Source organism: Euphorbia lathyris, chromosome 4 (genome assembly GCF_963576675.1).
Source record: "Euphorbia lathyris chromosome 4, ddEupLath1.1, whole genome shotgun sequence".
Lineage (NCBI taxonomy): Eukaryota > Viridiplantae > Streptophyta > Magnoliopsida > Malpighiales > Euphorbiaceae > Euphorbia > Euphorbia lathyris.
In genome coordinates this window covers 65,828,327-65,850,882 of record NC_088913.1, presented here as the reverse complement: position 1 = coordinate 65,850,882, position 22,556 = coordinate 65,828,327, and the positions used below count along the sequence as shown (strand labels likewise).

General features: G+C 32.3%; 1 protein-coding gene and 1 long non-coding RNA gene across 5 annotated transcripts; one reads left to right on the top strand and one right to left on the bottom strand.

Moving 5' to 3' along the window:
- Window positions 1–3,927: 3,927 nt before the first annotated feature.
- LOC136227937 (uncharacterized) lies at window positions 3,928–10,594 on the bottom strand. Of its 2 annotated transcripts, none has more exons than XR_010688328.1 (2): window positions 9,805–10,594; window positions 3,928–4,155 (listed from the first exon to the last, which is right to left on the bottom strand). It is a non-coding gene; the product is annotated as an uncharacterized lncRNA (long non-coding RNA). The 2 variants fall into 2 exon arrangements; XR_010688329.1 differs by having other exon boundaries at window positions 3,928–4,150.
- A 6,327-nt stretch (window positions 10,595–16,921) lies between these two features.
- Window positions 16,922–22,023, top strand: LOC136226923 (uncharacterized). Of its 3 annotated transcripts, XR_010687908.1 has the most exons (6): window positions 16,922–17,034; window positions 17,430–17,482; window positions 17,573–18,129; window positions 18,206–18,252; window positions 18,353–18,421; window positions 21,764–22,023. XR_010687908.1 is itself a non-coding variant. In XM_066015610.1 (5 exons), the coding sequence occupies exons 3-5, from the start codon at window positions 17,578–17,580 to the stop codon at window positions 18,357–18,359; spliced, it is 606 nt and encodes a 201-aa protein (XP_065871682.1). In that variant the 5' UTR covers window positions 16,922–17,034; window positions 17,430–17,482; window positions 17,573–17,577; the 3' UTR covers window positions 18,360–18,933. The 3 variants fall into 3 exon arrangements, 2 of the variants coding, with proteins under 2 accessions (XP_065871682.1, XP_065871683.1); XM_066015610.1 differs by lacking the exon at window positions 21,764–22,023 and having other exon boundaries at window positions 18,353–18,933; XM_066015611.1 differs by lacking the exon at window positions 21,764–22,023 and having other exon boundaries at window positions 17,552–18,129; window positions 18,353–18,933.
- Window positions 22,024–22,556: the final 533 nt, after the last annotated feature.

Here is a 22,556-nt window from a genome sequence, read left to right as displayed (position 1 = left end):
GTTGATAGGAAGATCAAAACTCTTGGAATCATTAATGGAGGAGCTGCCACCGTTTCGCGCAACCAAGGAGAAGAGGGGAGAGAACATTCGCGTAAGGGAGAAAGTGGGAAGGTTAGGGGTATTATGGGAAAGTCACACAAAATCAGTCTAGATATGTAGTAGGTTGAGTAAATGAGTTTAATATGTAAATGGGCCTCCCATTTGACCTAGTTTTGTAATTTTCCCTATTAAGTTTGAAACGTTGAACATGATATTAGACATGTAATCATAAAAACAACAGAATTACTAAATTGTTACAAATTATTAGTAATCCGTGAATTGGTATTGTACTTAATAAAATCCATTTAAAAAACTAATTAGGAATACTAATCAATTCCAGTGACACAAGTTAGTATCTAACCCAAAAACAAGTATTTGATTAGTTTGATTAGTTTAACTAGTTATTTGTCGGTCCAAATTAAACACCTAGAAAACAAAATATAGAGATATTGATACTAAACAATTTGTGAAAAAATGCAAAAAAAAAATAAAAATAAAAATAAAAATGATTTTTTTAATTTATTTGGTCATTATACTTTTGCATTATTAATGACAAAAACAATAAAATTGTTCCTAACCTAAAGTTTTTCAAGTTAGAAAGTATAAAAGAAATTTGAATAGTAATTTTACGTATAATTACTTGCCAAACTACATGAATATATAATTTGATGAATTCGATCAAGAACCTATATTACAATGCGTAATTCGACATTTTATTAGACCACATCAACCATGGAAAATTCATTAATTTCTTCAGTGTAATTCTCTATTTCTCTTCAGGGCTCCACTATTTCTTCTCCCTCGTACCTACAAGTATTTAGGTTAATGAAGACGTGAGTTCTGTCACTAAGGCCTTGTTTGGAAATTAGCTGTTAGCTAATTACATTAGCTGATTTGACTAGCTGTTTGTGTAGACCTGTTTGGTAAAAATTAGCTGATTGATAATAGCGTTTTGTCCAAAAAGACGAATAAGGGCATTTGGCTGGAGGAGGAGTCTATCTATTAGGGTTAAAGAAGTCCATTAATTTTAATATTGCAAAACGCTAATTGAAAAAGCTCCTAATGAGCTTTTTTCTAAATTAGCGTTTTCATCCCAAAACTCTCTCCCAAACCTCTCTCCACCAAACACTCCAATCAGCGGTTTCAGTGGTCAAACCGCTAAAGTTGGTTAAAACCGCTTTTTTTATGTAAAGAGAGATAATCCACTCATCACGGACTGAAATACAAATAAATGATCACGGAAGAGATTCTTGATGTCATGGACAACCCATACAGTTCACTACAACTAGAGCCGAACAATATCCATAACGCCCTTCGCATCGACTTCAAACATCACACTGTCAAATCCCACTATCAAAGCCCAATAGATCCCATCTATCTTCAGCGCCAGTGCCTCTGCTAGTTTTGGCGATACCAGTCCATCCGACACTCAATTATCCGACACTCAACTGTAACAAGCTAAAAACTCATAAATGTACGTGTCAAAATTTTTTTGAACTGAGACCAAAACTCAGCAAAAACATCTACATAGGATGGGAAGAACCTCCCAAATTATTAAAATTTCAGCTCTATATTAGTACTTAACATGAGAAATGAGTCTAATATAGTAAAAAGTATGAGTGATCATCAGAAGCAGTGTATGGTGATATTTAAATTTATATTAATAATTTAACTTTTTTTATTTTAAAATATCTATCCACCTTTTTTAGAAAAATTAAGAAGGTTATCCGGGGATTCCCATGAGGATTTATACAGTAATGGGGCGGGGGATCTCCAATAGAAGGATGTAGCAATCCCCATCCCCATCTTCATATAGGTTTCGGGAGAAAATTGTTCCCCGTCCCCACTTTTTACGGTCATTTCTCGTTTTCGTCGGTTCAGATACCCACGGTTTTCAGATAATTCTCTCCCCATAGCCACCCATAGTCTGAGCTTAAAAAGCTATTTTAAACCTTTTTTCATCAAATACCACCATTAAAGGTTTGATTAGTAAAAACTTTCAAAGTAGTCTAAACCTCTACAAACTCTACTTTTACCCCCAAACCTCTTTTTACCAAACAATGTATTTTATTGATTGCTACTCATAATTCAATTATGATACTATACCTCCGTCTATAATATAAGTCATTCTAGAGATTTTCATACAAAAATACAATTAATAACTTAAAAAAATTATCACTCATGTAACTATTGGACAATAAACATTGAAATGTAAAAAACACATAGATCAAGATAAAATATTTAATATTTGGATCAAAAAACCAAACTAAAAGTTCTTTAAAAACCAAAACGACTTATATTTTGGAAAAATTCACTCTCTAAAACGACTTATATAGTGGGAGGGAGAGAGTATTATTTTGTTTATTTTTATTTTATACATGTTTGATTTGTTTTTGGATTAATATTTGTAACATAATCTACACTTTAAAATTTATTAAAGTATTACTGCGACTCTTTAAATTGTTTGGGCAAATAAGCCAAACTGATAATTGACCCACTAATCATCTTCCCTGAAGGGATTTACATCACTGTTTTCATTGATAGGATGCATTACTCCAAGTAGAAATTCTCATATTTATGATTTTCAAGGGAGACATTACGTAGTGTGAGGTTGGATCAAATCATTCACTTAAATTACTAAGGACGGTTTTAAGAGGAAGTGGAAAGGGTCATTTGCATGGGAAATGCGAAAGGTAGATTATTTAATACTATGAACTTCAATATTAAATTAAAAACAAATCTCTATGCATTGGAACCGAAACAAACATTTAATAATACAGATGTTGATATCTTTCTGGGTGTATAAATAACAACAGAACCTCAACTTAATCAAAATTATCTCTTTCAATTCATAGACTCAGAAACAATGTCAGAGCCGAGTTCTAAGGTGAAACTGAAGCTTCTTATAGACAAAAAGAATGAGAAAGTCCTTTTTGCAGAAGCAAGCAAGGATTTTGTTGATTTCCTATTCAGCCTAATGTCACTGCCATTAGGACAAGTTGTGAAGCTCTTACAAAGAATAAAATGGTGGGCTGCATTGGGAATCTATACAATAGCATTGAATCACTCAGTGAGACTTACATTAAATCACCCCAAATTGTTGAATCTGTTCTGAACCCAAAAGCACCCATGGTATCCTTTCAAAACCCTCTTTTGATGTGTAACGATCAGAGTGTAAAGGAGGCATACATGTGTAAATTCATATCATTCACATGTGTGGCCTATAAGTTGCAGTACGTTGATTCGGCTTCTGCAAAGCAAGTGGCTTCTTCTCGCAGCGGTGGTGGATATGTGGAAGGTGTGGTTACTTATATGGTTATGGATAATCTAGAGGTGAATGCTATGTCTACCATTTCTAGTATCGCTTTGATGAATTCCTTTAATGTCAAGGATCTTGGTTGTCTTGAAGAGAAGGTTGTTGGTGTTGGAGTGGAAGAGGTATGTACATTTTAATTATTTGTTTCTTTCTAAAAATCAGATCTTATACCTCTCTCTTTATCTTACTAGAATTAATAATTTTTTGGTGTTAGGGGTTGAGGATTCTGCAGGTGTCATTGCAGTCAAAAGATGTCCTGACCACTGTTTTCCTTGGCAACTTGCACAAGACTTGATGTCTTTCTGCTTGTTCTATATGTTTGGGTTTATTAATTAAGAATTGTTTGTTTGTTTTCGTGCTTGTTGGTTTTTATGGTCCACAGAAGAAAATTCCTATATGTAGTTACAATATTATGATATGTAAGTTGTCTTGGTTTGATTAATATTAGTACCCATTTTTAATTTATTTTGGTCTATTGCTTTATTTAATCATCAATTAGTTGTTTTTAGGATTTGAATAAGTTGTTGGTTATTAAATTTGATACGTGGAACATGATATTAGGCATGTAAAAGTTGTTCAAGGAGTCCGGTCTTCCATATCATATAAAAACCTTCCATAGAAACAATGACACCTGTATTCCCCTTAATCCAAATTATTAATTAAAAAATCCTTTTATTTAATTGTAGAAAAAAAAAGTAGCAGCCTCTTTCTTCTTCCTTATTTCTTTTGACAGACTTTCACCGGTGATTCATGCAGTCGATCTCCGACACCGATCTCCGACTTCAATTTCTACAGCTGATCTAGGATAACACAAACATACTGCTATCATACATGTTTTTCATTAATCACCTTTAATCTTTAATTAACAAAGTTAATAAATACTCAAATCATCTCAGAAGCACTTCTTTCCCATTCTCAGTTTATTTGAAGGTATTCATCAGGTCAGCCATTTTCCGATTCATACAAATTTGCGATAATAATAAAATTGAGAGAGATGAAGAAAGATTCTGCAAATCCAAACAATACAGATGGTTTGATTGATGCAATTCAAAAAATTATCATGACACTCTTCTTCTATTAAAAACTTTAACAGATAATTAAATTAAATTAAAAAATAAAATTAGTTTAATATTTATCCCCAATTTTGATGGCACCTCTCTTCACTTTCTTCTTCTTGCTTTTCTTTTTGCAGCTGAAACCTAAAAAATCTAACCTTTCCATGATGGAGACAAGCTGGTTTTAGAATCAATATTCATTCCTCCAAAATCAATTCTAATGCAATCCAAGAGAAACAGAAAAATAAAGATATTGAAAGGAACAATGAAAAATATTTTTAATCCAAGCTCAAAGAAATTTTCTGATATCAAAATTAACCAATAATAAATGGATGAGGTTCATGTTCAAGATCCAAAAGAGGAAAAAGTCAGTTTTCATTCTTTATGACTTTTAAATCGGTGGAGGAAAACAAATGAGAGTGATGGCAGTCGCCGGAAGAGGAGAACAGAAGACATCCGACCGAAGAGAACGACGGTGATGACGATCGTGTTGAGAAAGTTAACTATTAATTTAAAACAATTAAGGAATTATTGTAAAGTTCTAATTATGAAAAACTATTTTTGTAATTTATATTTTGGAGGGATTGTTTTTGTAATTTAAAATTAAAAAAAATTCATTAATTGGGTAGCACCAAATTCGGTGCCACCCATTAATTGAGCCAACAAGAGTTGACTCTTGTTGGCTGCATTCACACCATCATCTTGGCATTATAAATGTCAAGGTGATGGCAGAATAATTGATAGCATTGTATCAAAATAGAATTGGGAAAAAAGAAAATGTAAGGAGAGTTGAGATTGTGAGAGGAGGCACAACTGTGCCTTTGTGAGTTTTGAGAGTTTATTTTATAGGGTAGTCTAATTATTTTGGGGAGAGATAAAGATAGTAAAGATAATTATTTCGGGGTATTTTCGGGAAACACCGGAGTGTACTATTTTTGTTTTATCTCATTGTAACTCTAGAAAGTTTCTAGAGAGTGCCATCTTGTAAACCTCATAAATTCAATAAAATTGTTTTATCGCTTCCGCTAAATTGTCGCAATCTAGAAAAATTCCCAACAGATCGCTGGAAGAGGAGGTTCATGTTGGTTATCCAGAAGAGGAAAATTTCCAATCAGTCTTTATTCTTTGTGGCTTTTAAGGAGGTACTGCGGAGGAAACAAACGGAAGTGATAGGAGTCACCGGAAGTGGAGAACATAAGAGACATCTGAATTGAAGAGAACGCCGGTGATGGGTTCTGTGTGTACTTTTCGCCATAAAAAAACCCAATATCACAACAAGAAAATAATAAAGATGATTAATTATTATTCTGTTTTTTTACTGTATAATTGATTTTTATTTTTTTATTTTTATGACAGATGTAAATCTATCAGTGGCTGAGGCATACCACATCACCTTGTATAGGTGGTATGTCTGGCATGCACTAAAATTTCTCAAATAAAGAAGAGGAAGGTGCTGCTAATATTAATTTATAATTAATATAAAAGCTTTTTTCTTTACAGGTGTCATTGTTTGTATGGAAGGTCTTTTATATGATGTGGAAGACCCGGACTCCTGTATAAAATCCCTAATTCCAGTGACACAAACTGATCAGTTACTATCTAATCCAAAAATAATACATTATTTCATTAGAATCAAATAATTTAACTAGTTATTATTTAATCAAATTAAACACAGAAAACAAAATATAGAGATCTTGATGGTGAAATGATCTTATGAACATTTTGTGAAAAAAAAAGAATAATAGAAAACATATGTAAAAAATAAAAAGAATAAAATATTGAAATTTTTTAGTTTATGTTGATTGTTTGATTGATTTGTTCATTATGCTTTTGCATTATTAATGAAAACAATGAAAATTAAGTTTTTGAATAGTATAATTACTTGCAAAACTACTTGAATGTCATCTGATGGAATTTAAGAACCTAATATCAATTCTTACATTCAGCATTTTGTTAAAGACTACATGAACCATGGAAAATTCATTAATTTTTAAAATGTCGTCTACTTTTTTGCCTTAGCTATTTCTTCTCTTTTAGACCTTATTCACTACAAGAATTTAGGTTAACAAATATTGGAGATCTATCACTTGTTAGGTCCATAAAATGGAATATCTATTATTAAAGAATAGAATATGTAATTTTAAACTCCTACATATATGTTTTAGTTGGTGGAATAAAATAAACAACTTTACTATCAAATAGAGATGGTAAAAGTACAAATGACTCGATTACACGACACGAAATCGATACATAATTTTAGTGTTTAGGTTTAGCTTAACAGGTAATGTGTCATTTTTGGGTTGACACGAAATTGACATGCAAGTTTTTGAGTTGTGTTAGGGTTGATATGCTAACCTGAAAAGGACACGAAATGACATGAATATTTAAATTTATTGTTATATTCTCTTTACGTTATACCCTCTTAACATGATATCAGTGGACTTTTTGATGGTTAGTGTTAATATATTAAATCTAAAAATGACATAAAGTAATTAAAAATAGTACCATATCTTCTTATTTTTAAAAATTATCATTAATATATATGCATAAAAAATTACTTGTAACCGAAAAACACGACACGAAATTAATATAAACCTGAATCGGTTGACCCGATTGTGACACAAATTTTTTTGGGCTGAGTTTGCTCTTTTTAACACGGACACAAAAATTGTTGGGTCTACTTTCAGGTGTAATTTCTTATTTATTTTAAAATTTTGATTATTATCATCAATTATTCAATATTTAATATATTATTTTTGGAAAACGTGAAAAATGGTAAAATGAAAAAACATGAAAAAGCATAAAGAAAACACAAAAATGATTAAAACGCGAAAAACAAAATGAAAATGGTAAGCACGCAAAAAATGCAAAAAAAAAAAAAAAAAAGGAAAAAAGAAAAGCAAAATGTGAATTTAATAATTACCATCAATTTTTCACATTTTCCAATTTTTTTCGTATTTTTTACATTTTTACCATTTTTCACGTATTTATCATTTTTGTGTTTTTTCCGTTTTCACATTCTTTACGTTTTTCGTATTTTTACCATTTCACATTTTTTTTCTTTTACACTGCATTTTTTTTTTTCATTTTTTGTATTTTTATTGTTTTTCATGTGAAATGTAAAACAAATAATCAATAGATATAAGATAGGTAATTTGGAATAAAAAACTATTAGCTCCTAGCTTAAATTAATGAATTCTTATTATTCGACTAATTGTAAGATACAAATTCCATAAAATAGTTTTTCCATGAAAAAATTCAACCAAATAATGGAATAAGAATTCTCTATTAATAAATATTTTATTCCTCCTTTATTCCATAAACCAAATATGTCGAAAAATATAAATTTCATCATAAAACATTTATTGAGAGAGAGAATCCACTCATCGCGGACTAAAGCACAATAGTAATTGAATTCTCTCCTATAAAAGATTATACATTTGTTTCAGATTTCTTTGCTTCCATGGAAATTTAGGTTGTTAATTTAGTTTCCAGTATAAAAATTTACAAGTGTTTTCCTTTGGAACCTGAATCGTTTTGGAGCGTTTCACGAAAAGCTCCTATTTGGAGCTTTTCATAAACAGTTGTTTACAGTTAGTTGTTATTGACAGAATTATCCTTCTTATTTCCACAAAATATGTTTATTCTTTAACCTTATTTATATTTCTATAATAAAATTACCGGAAAACAAGATTTTGTTGCGTTCAATAAATTTTTTATTTTTTATATAGATTATTTTTATTAATTTGTGTAACACATTTTTTATTTTATAATAGGATAATGTGCAAAAATACCCCAATATTGTCTTTTGTACAATTTGGACAAAAAAATTCTGATATTTCATCGAATTTATAAATATTAATTTTCAATTTTATTATTAAATCACAAAAAAAATTGAAATATCTTTTTTAGAACTATTGGTATGTGCAATTGGTGTATAATAAGAAATAAAATATCTATGTTTTCTAATAATATCTGAAATCGAGCCAACTTGCCAATGCTAGAGGTAAAATTGCTCTTAACTGCCAGCGTTATGGGTAAAATTGCACCATTTTAGACATTAAGAGTAAAATTATTTCTAGTTGTAAACGTTATTTGCATTTTTTCACATTTTTCCTTTTATAATTTCATCGTTGATTAATTTAAAACATGTCCATTTAGACATTTTAAATCCGAACAGCAACAATTCAATATAATTTTACCAAACACTAGTAATTAAACAGCTAATAACGAATAGCTAACAGCAACAGCTAACAGCTTACTGCAACTGCAAACAGCTAACAGCAACCGCAAGAGCTATTAGCTAACAGCTATTAGTCTTTAACCATTTATAAATTTACACTTATAGATTTTATTAAAAGATTAAATTGATATTTCTAAATAAATCGGTACATAAATTATAATGACTAAGGGGGCGTTTGGTTCAATCTTCGGAATCGGAATTGGAATCGGAATCGGAATGTTACGGAATCGAAATCGGAATGCATATTTCTTTCTTTTGTTTGGTTTAATCCGGAATCGGAATCAAAATAAAAAAATTTATTAGATAATAATATATCTAATGGATAAAAAATTAGAAAAATCATTCATAATAAAGAAACTAAAAAAAAATAAAAAATCAATCTAATATCAAGAATATTAAAAATTTATAATGAAATTTTTTAATTAAAAACACACTATTAATATCAATTCACCGTAAATATAGGAACATCATTATTAAAAAAAAAAAAACTAGAAGTTAACGTGGTAGTTAAAAGAGGGAAGAAAAAAAAATAAAAATAAAAACAAACCAAAAGTGTAGTGGGAATCAACTTGATTAACATGGGAGAGAGGGAGAATGGTTGATTCCAGGATTTATTGGAATCAATTCCCATTCCATGATTAAAATTAATAAATCAAACATTATAAATGGGAATTATCTCATTCCTATTCCCATTCCATGATGTTTTTAATCCAACCAAACACCTCTTAAGAGTTCAAGTGTAAATGATTGAATGTATAAATTCATAAATAATAAACAAAAAATCTATTGTCAAAATAAATATCAATATTTGAAGGCTACACTCCTAGCTCATAATTAATTAATTAATTAATTATATATTTTCTAGTTAATTATTGATATAATTATTGATTAATTAATTATATGGATGTGAATGATAATGTAGTATTTGGTAATTCATTGTTAGATCTGTCCTTATTAGAATTCTACGATGAAGATTCAAAACATTTTAAACCTTGGATCTAATAAATCTACCATATAACATATAACAGTGAATAATCAAAATGGCGGATTGATACGAACTTCTAAACCATCAAGATATAAATCATATAGATTCTAAAAAATAATTCTTAATCGTAAATTATCACTAGCTAATTAATGAAGAAAGAACATACCTCATCTTCTCCAACATCAACAACCATCTCTGCCAGCAAACTCATATCCCTAACCTTCAAGGAGTTTATCAAATCAATGGTAGAAATCGCTAAAATAGGCTTCACCACTAAATTATCCATCACCATAATCACCTTTCATAAATCCATCGTTGCATCTCACTTTCTCTGCAGCGACAAACTGCATTTCATCGCTCATTTTTCTACCGCAAACAGGACAAAGGGTGTTTGGATCATCAGCCACATACGGATGATAATCGCCGTTTTTCGTAGCCATGGATGAAGACACATCACTAGCAGTAGCTCCGAATTTGCAAGACACAACACTAGCTGTAGTGGACGAAAAACTAGCCGTGGATCCGAATTTATATAACGTAGAACTCGCCGTGGATGAGCAAAAACTAGAACTCGGTTGGAATGGCTTATTAGATCCTAAAAATGTCGAGGGAGATAATTTATCATACTGCGGGAGAAATACGTCCGGCCGATATGGACACGTGTATGCCTTATTCCTATTTTGAAGAGAAGGAAAAGGAGGAGTTGGATTAAAAATGGATTCAATGCTACCATATAGATCGCGGATGCAGAGTTTGTTAAGAGCTTTGCAATTGTTGCTAATGGCAAAGACATGAGGTTGAAGAGAAAATCTACAAATTCATTGTTTGCTTCTGCAAATATAACTTTATGTGCTTTTTTTGTCGATCAGAATCTTTAGTTTTAGTTTAAGCTTTGAATTGGATGGTGCTGCCATGATTGTTTCAGAAGCTGGACTTCTTCCACAATTCCACTTTTATATGTGTATAATTGATTTTTTTTAAAGCTATTTGGTGTTACTTTTGGTTATAAAGATGAACTTTTGAACTTTATATTATTTATCAATTTTCAAAAGTCTTATATCCTTGAAATATTATAAGCACATTTTAAAATTTATTCCAATTATTCAATTATATATAGTAATAATAGTTTCCAACATTTAAATTATTATTATTTTTTTGGTAAGGAAGAGGGCATCAAGGCCGAGCAACAAAGGAAAAAAAACGAGCTAAATAAAACGGCTCAGAACAAAACTCGTTTGATCGACAAATAAGATGTCTTAAACGCAAGGTAAAAGTACAAAAATAATTATGTGATTTGTGCCATTTTTAAACATAAACTGTATGGTTTAAAAGTGGGTAGATTTCATCCATGGTGTACAACATTTACTATAAATCACAGTTTGGTGTACAACTTTCATTTTGTCTCACTAATATATACGAACTTAGGGGTGACCTCCCACTATGGTGTACAATAGGTAAAAATAACCGGTCAACGCCGGTCAACGCACCACATCATCAATTTTTATTATATCTACTCATTAAAGTGGGACCTACTACTTGTATAGTTACTAACTTACCCTTAACTATTTTACTATCAATTAAAAAATTTCAATTTTCCATCCTACTCTTTCTCTGCTCAAACTCTCTCTCTCTCTCTCTCTCTTTTCATATTTTCTCTCTCCTAATTTTTCCTTCATTCTCTCTCTACGCCAGTGAAGCTGAAAATGACAATAGTGAACCAGATTAAATCAAACTCATCAAATAAAATTTTTTCATAAAAAAAACCTCAAATGGACATGATTCAAGATGATATCAGTGCCTTTCTCCACCATTGCTGCCTATCTATCACTAGTAGAAGCATATGAGGACCACAAAAGAAACAAGATGGATAAGGTAAGTAGTTTCCATTTTGCCATCTAGAAAAAAGAAAAAGAAAAAATGCAGGTAAATTGTTTGTTAAAATGTGTGAATGAGAATCCATTCAAAATTAAAATTGAATCCTCTTCACTTTAGCGTCTACGATTTCACTTCTCTTTATTCTCTCTACAACAACCAATGGCACTAAAGGCAGCGGAGAAGAAACCGGCAGAGGATAAGAAGGCCGAGAAGGCACCGGCAGAGAAGAAGCCGAGAGCAGAGAAGAAATTACCAAAGGAAGGCGCATCCGCCGATAAGAAGAAGAAGTGATCAATGAAGAGCGTCGAACCTACAAGATCTACATCTTTAAGGTGTTGCAACAAGTTCATCCTAATATTTGAATCTCCAGCAAGTCCATGGGGATTACGAACAGTTTCATCAACGACATCTTCGAGAAGCTTGCTCATGAGTCATCTCGCCTCGCTAGATACAATTAGAAACCGATAATTACTTCTCGGGAGATCCAAACCGCCGTCAGACTTGTTCTGCCGGGAGAATTGGCCAAGCACGCCGTCTCCAAGGGTACAAAAGCTGTTACGAAATTCACAAGCTCTTAGAGGTCTTCTCTTTTTTATTGTTGATTTGTGATATCAATTGGTGTTTGCTGATGTAAAGATTTGGGAAGTTATGTTCGATTTAGGGTTCTTCAGATGATTGTCCAGAATTGGTACTTTTTGCAGTTAGATGTATTTTTTTTTATAATGTTAATTTAACCTTCATTTACTGGACAACAAATTGAGGGGTATTTTAGTAAATACATATATGGTGGGTCCCACTTTAATGAATGGATATAATAAAAATTGATGATGTGGCGAGTTGACCGGCGTTGACCGGTCATTTTTACCTGCTATACACCACAGTGGGAGGTCACCCCTAAGTTCATATATATTAGTGTGACAAAATGAAGTTTGTACACCAAACTGTGATTTAGGGTAAAGGTTGTACACCACGGATGAAATTTACCCGTTTAAAAGTTGAAAAACATGTACTTTGAGGTTGATTCTGTTAGCAAACTCGATTACAGCCTTAGGTGTAAGAGTGTCTTATGTCAAACTTAGGTTTAGTTAAACCAATCTGATTTCATGAATAATTTGCTAGGTCAATAATACATGGGTTGGGTTCAGTTGATTTGAGTTTGGGTTGGTAAGACCCTAAATATAAACAAAGTGGATTGAAATAAATCGGCCTCCCTCCTTTTACTTCACTTTTGCCGCTTATTTTTGCCGCTCTACAACTCTTCTGTTCATTCCTTTGGCTCTTTTCTCAGATCTACCTCTCTATCTCTGTAGCAGCAAAAAGATCACTCTTCAATCCTATCAGGTAAATTTGTTTTCTCATATCCACTCTATTTTACATTTTCAATTAACTAATCATTAGAAATTAACATAGATTTCGGAGTTGTTTAATTAGTTCCGATGGAAGCATCCGATTCAAAAGTGAAAATAGAGAAGGAAGAATCTAATCCTAAGCTAAAACTGAAGCTTTTTGTTGACAAAAAGAGCGTGAAGGTCCTATTTGCAGAAGCTGATAAGGAATTTGTAGATTTCCTTTTCAGCCTCATGTCGTTGCCATTAGGAACAGTTGTTAAGCTACTAAAAGAGGACGGAATGATTGGAACTCTGGGCGATCTATTTGAGAGCATTGAATCTCTTGATGATACTTACCTTCAATCATCCGAAAATATAAAATCGATTCTGAATCCAGAAACTGCCATGATTGACTTTAAAAACCCGCTTTTACTGTCCAACTGTGAAACTGTAAATACGAAGGCATACATGTGTCTACAAAAGAGAACGCTTTCTTCTCTTTATGATGTTTATCATCCTTATATGTCTAATGTTCCTAACAAGGCTTGTCCTAGTTGCCAAAAGTCGATGAACTATGAGTTGCAGTTAGTGGATTCGAATTCTGCAAATCAAGCGGTGGCTGGCGGTGGAGGGTTTGTGAAAGACGTGGTGACTTATATGGTAAAGGATAATCTACAGGTGAAACCATTGTCTAGTATTTCAATTATTACTTTCATTAATTCCTTCAATATCTCAGATCTTAGTTCGATGGAAGAGATGGTTGTTGATTTTGACGCAACTCAGGTATTTTTGTAAAGAATAATTTCCCTAAAATATCTCTAATTCCCTGCATATCTATATCTAAAAGTTCTACATAATTTAAATTAATCCCTAAAATCTTTCTAATTCTCTGCATATCTATATTCTATATAAAACAGTAACGATGGAGCTGAGGTGTCACTTCCTCCTTTTTTTACTGATAAAAAATATAATAAAAAATATAATATATTAACTTCAGTTATATTATTATATTGATTTATAAAAAGATTATTTTATCCGTACTATATCTAAGAGTTCTACAGAATTTAAATTAATCCCTAAAATCTCTCTAATTCTCTGCATACCTATATCTAAAAGTTCTACATAATTTAAATTAGTCCCTAAAATCTCTCTAATTCTCTGCATATCTATATATAATATAAAACAGTAACGATGGAGCTGAGGTGTCACTTCCTCTTTTTTACTGATAAAAAATATAATAAAAAATATAGAATAACATTTCTAGGATTTTTTCAGCCCTTTCCGTTTTACCTCCAATTTCTGACCCACAAGAAAACGAAAGAACACATCGGAGCGTAGGAACTCACCGCGAGATTCTGAGTCCAGAAAATGCTGTGTCCGTAGAAGGGAGGAAATTGAAAAAATAAAAAGTAAAATAGAATTATTTATACCAAAGTAATAGGAACTAAATATAGAAAGGCGTAGAGCATGGAGAACAAAAAAGAGGAGAGCAGCAAGGAGAAAGAACAGAAGAGGAGAGAATATTGGGTTGATTTTAATGTCTAATCTTTAAGTCAATTGATTTTGGAGAGAAATTAGAAAAGATGAGAGAGAGAAGAGATAGAAAAAGAGGAGAGGAAGTGGAGAAGAAAAAAAAAAAAAAAAAATGGAAAAGATGGTGTAATTGATTTTTATTTTTTATTTTGGGGTTTGTTTGTGATAATTAAAAGTGATTAATTTATAAAATAAATAAATATAAGGACCAATTTAACTCTTTTCCCTTTGACTTTTAACGCCGTTAGTCAATTTGGCATGTGTTTGCTAACGGAATGAACCTCAGGATACCAGTTTGTAAACTTTTAAACCACAAGGGTGCAGTTCGAAAATGGGCCAAACCACAAGGTTTATTTTTGTATTTTTCCCTATAAAATATAATATATTAACTTGAGTTATATTATTATATTTATTTATAAAAAGATTATTTTATCTGTACTATATCTAAGAGTTCTACAGAATTTAAATTAATCCCTAAAATCTCTCTAATTCTCTGCATATCTATATCTAAAAGTTCTACATAATTTAAATTAATCCCTAAAATCTCTCTAATTTTCTGTATATCTATATCTAAAAGTTCTGCATAATTTAAATTAATCCCGAAAATCCCTCTAATTCTCTGCATATCTATATTCTATATATAGTATAAAACAGTAACGATGGAGCTGAGGTGTCACTTCCTCCTTTTTTACTAATAAAAAATATAATAAAAAATATAATATATTAACTTTAGTTATATTATTATATTTATTTATAAAAAGATTATTTTATCCGTACTATATCTAAGAGTTCTACAGAATTTAAATTAATCTCTAAAATCTCTCTAATTCTCTGCATATCTATATCTAAAAGTTCTACATGATTTAAATTAGTCCCTAAAATCTCTCTATTTCTTTGCATATCTATATATAATATAAAACAGTAACGATGGAGCTGAGGTGTCACTTCCTCCTTTTTTATATCATTAATTGTAATTATTAATTATATTTTTGTTAATATTTATATATTAAGATGAATCTGTGCATCGCACGGGTCAAAAACTAGTTAATACCTAAATCCCTAATTCAGAAGAGGAGAGCAACGAACGTAGAAGCACACCACCGCCAGTCTCCATCGCCGGCCACCAGTCAGTCAGTCGCTGCTTGCTTGCTAGTCTCCACCGCCGGCCACCGTTCAGTTTAGTCGCTGCACTGCACAAAACGCAAAACGCAAAGGGAAAAAAACGCAGGTGATTTTTTGTTTATCTTTTTTATGCCTTTGTTGAGATGCCTATATTTGTTTGGTTTGAGATGCAACTATGAGTTTGTTCACTGTGTGTTGGCTTGATTTTTTGTTGTAATTATTGGATGGCTTTGCTGCGTTTTCGGTTTTACTGCGTTTTCGGTTGATTTATATGATGAAATGAGATTAAAAAAAAAGGAAGAGTAGTGATAGAATAATGATATATATATATATATATATATATATATATATATATATATATATATATATATATATATATATATGAATAGATTAGAAATATATTAACCTTGCTCTTTGATTGATTGAATAGATTAGAAATATATTAACCTTGCTCTTTGATTGATTGAATGCTTGCTTATTACAATTTTGTAAGGACTCCTTCACTTCTTACAGTGAAGCTTTTCAGTGATGGAGTTTTTTTACCAAATTCCTATTGAAATTGGGATTGAAATTTCTATTGAAATTTCTATTAGTTGAAATTACTCTCATTTGAATTGCTATTAGTTTAATTACTGTTTGTATTTAGTTGAATTGGGATTGAAATTGCTGTTATTTGAATTATTTAAATTACTATTTGTATTTAGTTGAATTGGGATTGAAATTGCTGTTAGTTGAATTGCTATCACTTGCATATTGGTCTTTTCAGAATGGACAAATGCATAACTAAAAGACGTTTTGAATTTTTTTTTTGACGTTTTGAATTTTTTTTGCTGATATATTTTAGCCCCGGGTCATCCGGGGTCCTGGTTCCGCCACTGGTAATAGACGAACTATCTGTAAGCATCTTGTTTATTTATTCACGAACTTTGCTTGTGAGCTTGTTTATGTACACAATTAAAGAGTTATTTGCGAGTAAACTTCACAAATATAATTAACAATTTACTCACAAACAATTCATGGTTAGATAATTTTCTTAATGAACCAAGTCCAAAAGAGGATTTTAGGTTCGAAACAAGCTCGAAGCTCGGCTCAAGCTCGTTGAGCAAACCAAAGCTCGGGTTGTTAATTTTATAGCAAGCTCGGCTCCGGTTCGAGCTCGTTAATTTTATAGCGAGCCGAGCTTGAACAGGCCAAAGCTCGGCTCGGCTCGGCTCGGCTCGGCTCGGCTTAGCTCAGCCCTAATCGTGAGCAGACCTCTCTCAAATCATAACTCAAGGACGATTTTGTATACGCTCCTCCTTGTAACAAAATAATCAATAGTGGAGTATAAGGGGTTTTTTGTTTTTTGAAATGGAGTATAAGGGTTAAATACCTAAATATAAACAAAGTGGATTGAAATAAATCGGCCTCCCTCCTTTTACTTCACTTTTGCGGCTTATTTTTGCCGCTCTGCAACTCTCCTGTTCATTCCTTTGGCACCTTTTCTTAGATCTACTTCTCTCTCTAGCAGCAAAAAGACCATTGTTCAATCATATCAGGTAAATTTGTTTTCTCATCTCACTCTATTTCACATTCTTTATTAACTAATCGTTAGAAATTAACATCGATTTCGGATTTCTTTAATTTGTTATGATGGAAGCTTCCGATTCAAAAGTGAAAACAGAGATGGAAGAATCAAATCTGATTTAGTGTAAGAGTGTAAGAGTGTCTTATGTCAAACTTAGGTTTACTTTAACCAATCTGATTTCATGAATAATTTGCTAGGTCAATAATACATGGGTTGGGTTTAGTTGATTTGAGTTTGGGTTGGTAAGACCCTAAATATAAACAAAGTGGATTGAAATAAATCGGCCTCCCTCCTTTTACTTCACTTTTGCCGCTTATTTTTGCCGCTCTGCAACTCTTCTGTTCATTCCTTTGGCTCTTTTCTCAGATCTACCTCTTTCTCTCTGTAGCAGCAAAAAGATCACTCTTCAATCCTATCAGGTAAATTTGTTTTCTCATATCCACTCTATTTCACATTTTCAATTAACTAATCGTTAGAAATTAACATAGATTTCGGAGTTGTTTAATTAGTTCCGATGGAAGCATCCGATTCAAAAGTGAAAATAGAGAAGGAAGAATCTAATCCTAAGCTAAAACTGAAGCTTTTTGTTGAAAAAAAGAGCGTGAAGGTCCTATTTGCAGAAGCTGATAAGGAATTTGTAGATTTCCTTTTCAGCCTCATGTTGTTGCCATTAGGAACGGTTGTTAAGCTACTAAAAGAGGACGGAATGCTTGGAAGTCTCGGCGATCTATTTGAGAGCATTGAATCTCTTGATGATACTTACCTTCAATCATCCGAAAATATAAAATCGATTCTGAATCCAGAACCTGCCATGATTGACTTCAAAAACCCGCTTTTACTGTCCCACTGTGAAACTGTAAATACGAAGGCATACATGTGTCTACAAAAGAGAACGCTTTCTTCTCTTTATGATGTTTATCATCCTTATATGTCTAATGTTCCTAACAAGGCTTGTCCTAGTTGCCAAAAGTCGATGAACTATGAGTTGCAGTTAGTGGATTCGAATTCTGCAAATCAAGCGGTGGCTGGCGGTGGAGGGTTTGTGAAAGACGTGGTGACTTATATGGTAAATGATAATCTACATGTGAAACCATTGTCTAGTATTTCAATTATTACTTTCATTAACTCCTTCAATATCTCAGATCTTAGTTCGATGGAAGAGATGGTTTTTGATTTTGACGCAACTCAGGTATTTTTGTAAAGAATAATTTCTTATACTGTTAGTTTAATTGTTGACTTGCATGAGTCTATTTATTCTAAAAAATGAAGTGTTTCAATTTTTGTTTTAGGCATTGAAACTTCTGCGTGCATCTTTGGAGTGCAAGGATGTTCTAACAAGCCTTTCCCTCAATAGATAAGTAATAGTTTGTAATGTTCTTTAGAGTGCAAGAATGTCAATTGAATTAGAGAATGTTTGATAGTGAACCAGAAATTTTCACATGCACCTTAATAAGCAAGTGAATTTGCTCATTCACCGTTAGATTTAGGTTTATTAGAATCCTAAGGTAGAGATTCAAAGCATCCTGAAGCTTAGATTTAATAAGCCTATATCTAACGGTGAATGAGCAAATTCTACACGCTCATTAAGGTGCATGTGATCAAGACTGGATAGTGAACATAGTAATAGTTTGTGTCTGTGTTGAACACTGCAATACTTTTTCTTTTAAGAATAGAAAACTGCAATACTGTTTACTAGTTTTCTGTATGTTGTGTGGTGTTAACCTGACTTATTATAATAGTAATTAGTGTTTTGTGAATATCATCAAATTGATTTGGTAATTAGTGTAAGAGATAAGTTACAAAAAAAATACAACTAAATTTTGTTAAAGTAATTTTATAGTTAATGTTATAAATGTTGTGATTGAGAGTATGTTGATTTGTAGGAGACAACGTTATCAGATTTGTACTGGATCGATTGGTCAAACCAATTGATAGGAACCGGTTAGGTTTTTAGTTTGGATCTGCATAAATTTATGAATTTTCGATGGCCTGGTTTGAATTGGAGTCTATCCAGGACAACTAGGATGATTCCAATTTTTTTAATTTGTTTTAATTATTATAAAAAGGAAAAAAAAAAAGACTTTTAAGAGGGATTTAGGTCCATTGCACACTTAAAATAAATTATTTTGTAAATGGGGCTAGTTGTTTGTTATTTTAATGAAATCTTAAAGTTAAGATCGAGTTGTTGTCATGCGATAAATTGTTATTTTCCACTCGTTTAATTTATGCTGATCCTTTGCTTGATTTATTCACCACAAGAATCGAGTTAACAAAGATAGAGATCAATCACTAAGGTGGGTTTGGTTCATGGAATGAAATAGTAAGTAATAGAATATAATATGTATTTATAAAAACTATTCCTATGTATGTAGTAAGGTGGGTTTGGTTCATGGAATGAAATAGTAAGTAATAGAATATAATATGTATTTATAAAAACTATTCCATGTATGTAGTTGGTGGAATAGAAAAAGATGAAATAGCCAGTTTTATAGTTCATTACTTTACTTTCAAGTAGAGGTGGTTAAACTACACGATTCTATTACACGAAATGAAATTAATACATAATTTTACGGTTTGAGATTTATTTTGATAAGTAATGTGTCGTTGTTGTTTTGATACTTAAATATTTGGGTTGAGTTAGAGTTGATATGCTAACATGAAAACACGAAATGACACGAATATTTAAAATTATTCTTATATTCTCTCATATTTTTATATGTCACATTAGTAATAAAGATAAAATTGTAATTCTTACTTGCAAACATGATTCGAACCTTCTAAATTGTTATAAACACGTTACATGACTCTCCTCCTAACATGATATCAGTGGACTTTTCGATGGTTAGTATTAATATATTAATCTAAAATGACATATAGTAATTAAAAGTAGCACCATATCTTGTTTCAAAAAAAAAAAAAGTAGCACCATATCTTCACATATTTATAAAAATTATCATTAATATATATGCATACAAAAATTACATGTAACCTTAAACACAATACGATTCGGGTTAATGTCGATTTTGTATTGTGTTTAAGGTTACCGTTGGGATCGGCCGGGGACACTCCGATGCCAAAGTCAGTAAGGAAGAACAAGAGAGCAAACTGAATTGACAAAGGGTAAGTAAAAGTGTACCTTGATAGCCTAGGGATGTAGGCTATATATAGCTAGGAAGTCGTAACCTTCAGCAACTACAAGGTCTCCATTAATGCTCCATTAATGGCGGTTACTGGTTACCTTTAAGCTGGCGGTTAGCTAATTGATAGCTCATTAATGGTCTTTATGACCGAGTCGGCGGTTAGCCGTTACTGTGATGAATCAGATGAAAGAGGAGATTCGCCTCATAGGTTCGCCAGCGGATCTCACTGAGCTGAACCGTGGAGATCCGCCATCCGGTTCTTCTTGCGGCGTTCTCAAGGTGAATATCCCTTTTGGTCCTTGGGATAATATTCTGTCAGTAAGATGAATATCCCTTTTCGTATTCTTTGATCTGTCAAGGCGTATGTACGCTCTCCTTGAGAGCTATGGCGGGTCTCCGCTACTCGCTCTCATCGGGCGTATCTCGTTATGGCGTATCTCGCCATGGTCCACGTGGTGTGGCATAATGCTAGAGACTCCTTCCTTTTCCTCATTATTTGCATATTCTCCCCTGCATTAATTATCATTAATTCCACATTAATCATGTATAAATATCTCTTTTAGAAGGAATAATGGTTTGCCATTATTTCTATTAATTTTCCCTTATTCCTTATTCAAGAATAATTTGGGTTGTTATCAATCTTGTTTTTTGGCAACGAGAGCATGACTCCCTACACTAGAAATTTCAAGAGGAAACAATTTGTTTCTAGTCATAGAAACATTAGTTATAACACGACCTGATGTTTTTTCTCTAATCACACATGAATCATCATCAAATAAAAGAGAATAACCACTCCCCATTAACTGCCCAACACTCAGCAGATTATGTGACAATGAAGGAATAAAATAAACATCATAAAGCAGTTTGATGTTACCGTGCCCATTATTTACTGTCACAATGCCTTTGCCTTCGACCTGCATCTGCTTATTGTCACCCATTCTCACCTTCAACTTGTAAGAATTATCAAACTCCTTGAATAAGGACCTATCATTCGTCATATGATTGGAACAGCCGCTATCCAAGCACCAAATGTCACTCATGATTTTTGCATTATCATGATAGGCCATGAACAACTTGGCCTCTTCTTCATCTTCCACTTCTTCTTCATGAACATCATAGTTTGCTTGTCTTTGTCGCTGCCAACATTCAGCTTGTATATGCCCATATTGATGACAATAGTAACATTGGACATTACTTTTCTATCTTTCACGTCCTCTACCACGACCTCCTCATCCACGATAGCCTCCTCCGCCACGTCCTCTGCTGGACATCTCCCCTTTCACATGAAAGGCTTTTTCTTCATCTAGTTCATACTGTTTTTTTAATCTTACTTCATGAGATTGTAAGGATCCCATTAGCTCATCAAATGAGTAGGTTTCCAAGTCTTTGGACTCCTCTATAGCTGCGACAACGTGATCAAATTTCAGATTCAAACTTCTCAATACCTTGGCAACAACTGTTTGATCTTTGATCTCTTCTCCATATGACCTCATTTGATTGACAATAGCATATACTATTGTAAGATAATCTTGTACTGATTCTCCACTTTTCATTTGTAAGGTTTCAAAATCACGACGAAGAGACTGGAGTTTCACCGTGATTACCTTCGAGGAGCCTTGGAACGTTGTCTGCAGTGACATCCATGCCTCCTTAGCGGTGTTTGCTGCTGAAATCTTTGTGAAGATTGATTCATGAACAACCTGCTGAATAAAGAACAAGGCTTTTGCATCCTTCTTCTTGTTCTCTTTTACTTTCACCTCATCATCTGGATCTGGGTAGCCATTTTCTACTAAATCCCATAAATCTTGGGACATGAACATAGTTTTCATTTTGATGCTCCAGAATTCATAACAGTCCCCTTTGAAAACAGGAATTGCTAGTTGAGAGATATTAAGGACATTGTTGTTTGCCATTAGCACGCCCAGTAAAAAAACCGAATCTGCTCTGATACCACTTTGATAGAAATTGCAGATAGACACAGAACAAATGATAAAGGAAATTGAGAGGATTATGAGAAACTTTTGATCTTTATTTGCTGTAAATAAAAGAGGAGAAACTTTTGATCTTTATTTGCTGTAAATAAAAGAGGAGAAATACGTGCTCATATATAGAGCTTACAAAGAAACTGATTAGCTAAAAAAACTCAACTAACTAAGATATTCTAACAGCACTATAATTCAGTAAATCAAGGAAAATCAAATCTCAGATAACAACTGATAAAAAGGACCAAGTCAATTTGAATCAAATCAAATCAATTATCAACTGGTGAAATTTGATTTAGACTAAGAAAGCTTGAATCGAGGATAGGGTGATGATTTTACTGACTTAACTAAGAGAATGCACGAAATAATTT

Coding starts and splice junctions, on each gene's coding strand:
- LOC136226923 (XM_066015610.1), top strand. CDS start 17,578: ATGGAAGCATCCGATTCAAAAGTGAAAATAGAGAAGGAAGAATCTAAT. Junction 18,130..18,205: donor AAGACGTGGTGACTTATATG/GTAAATGATAAT, acceptor TCAATATCTCAG/ATCTTAGTTCGATGGAAGAG.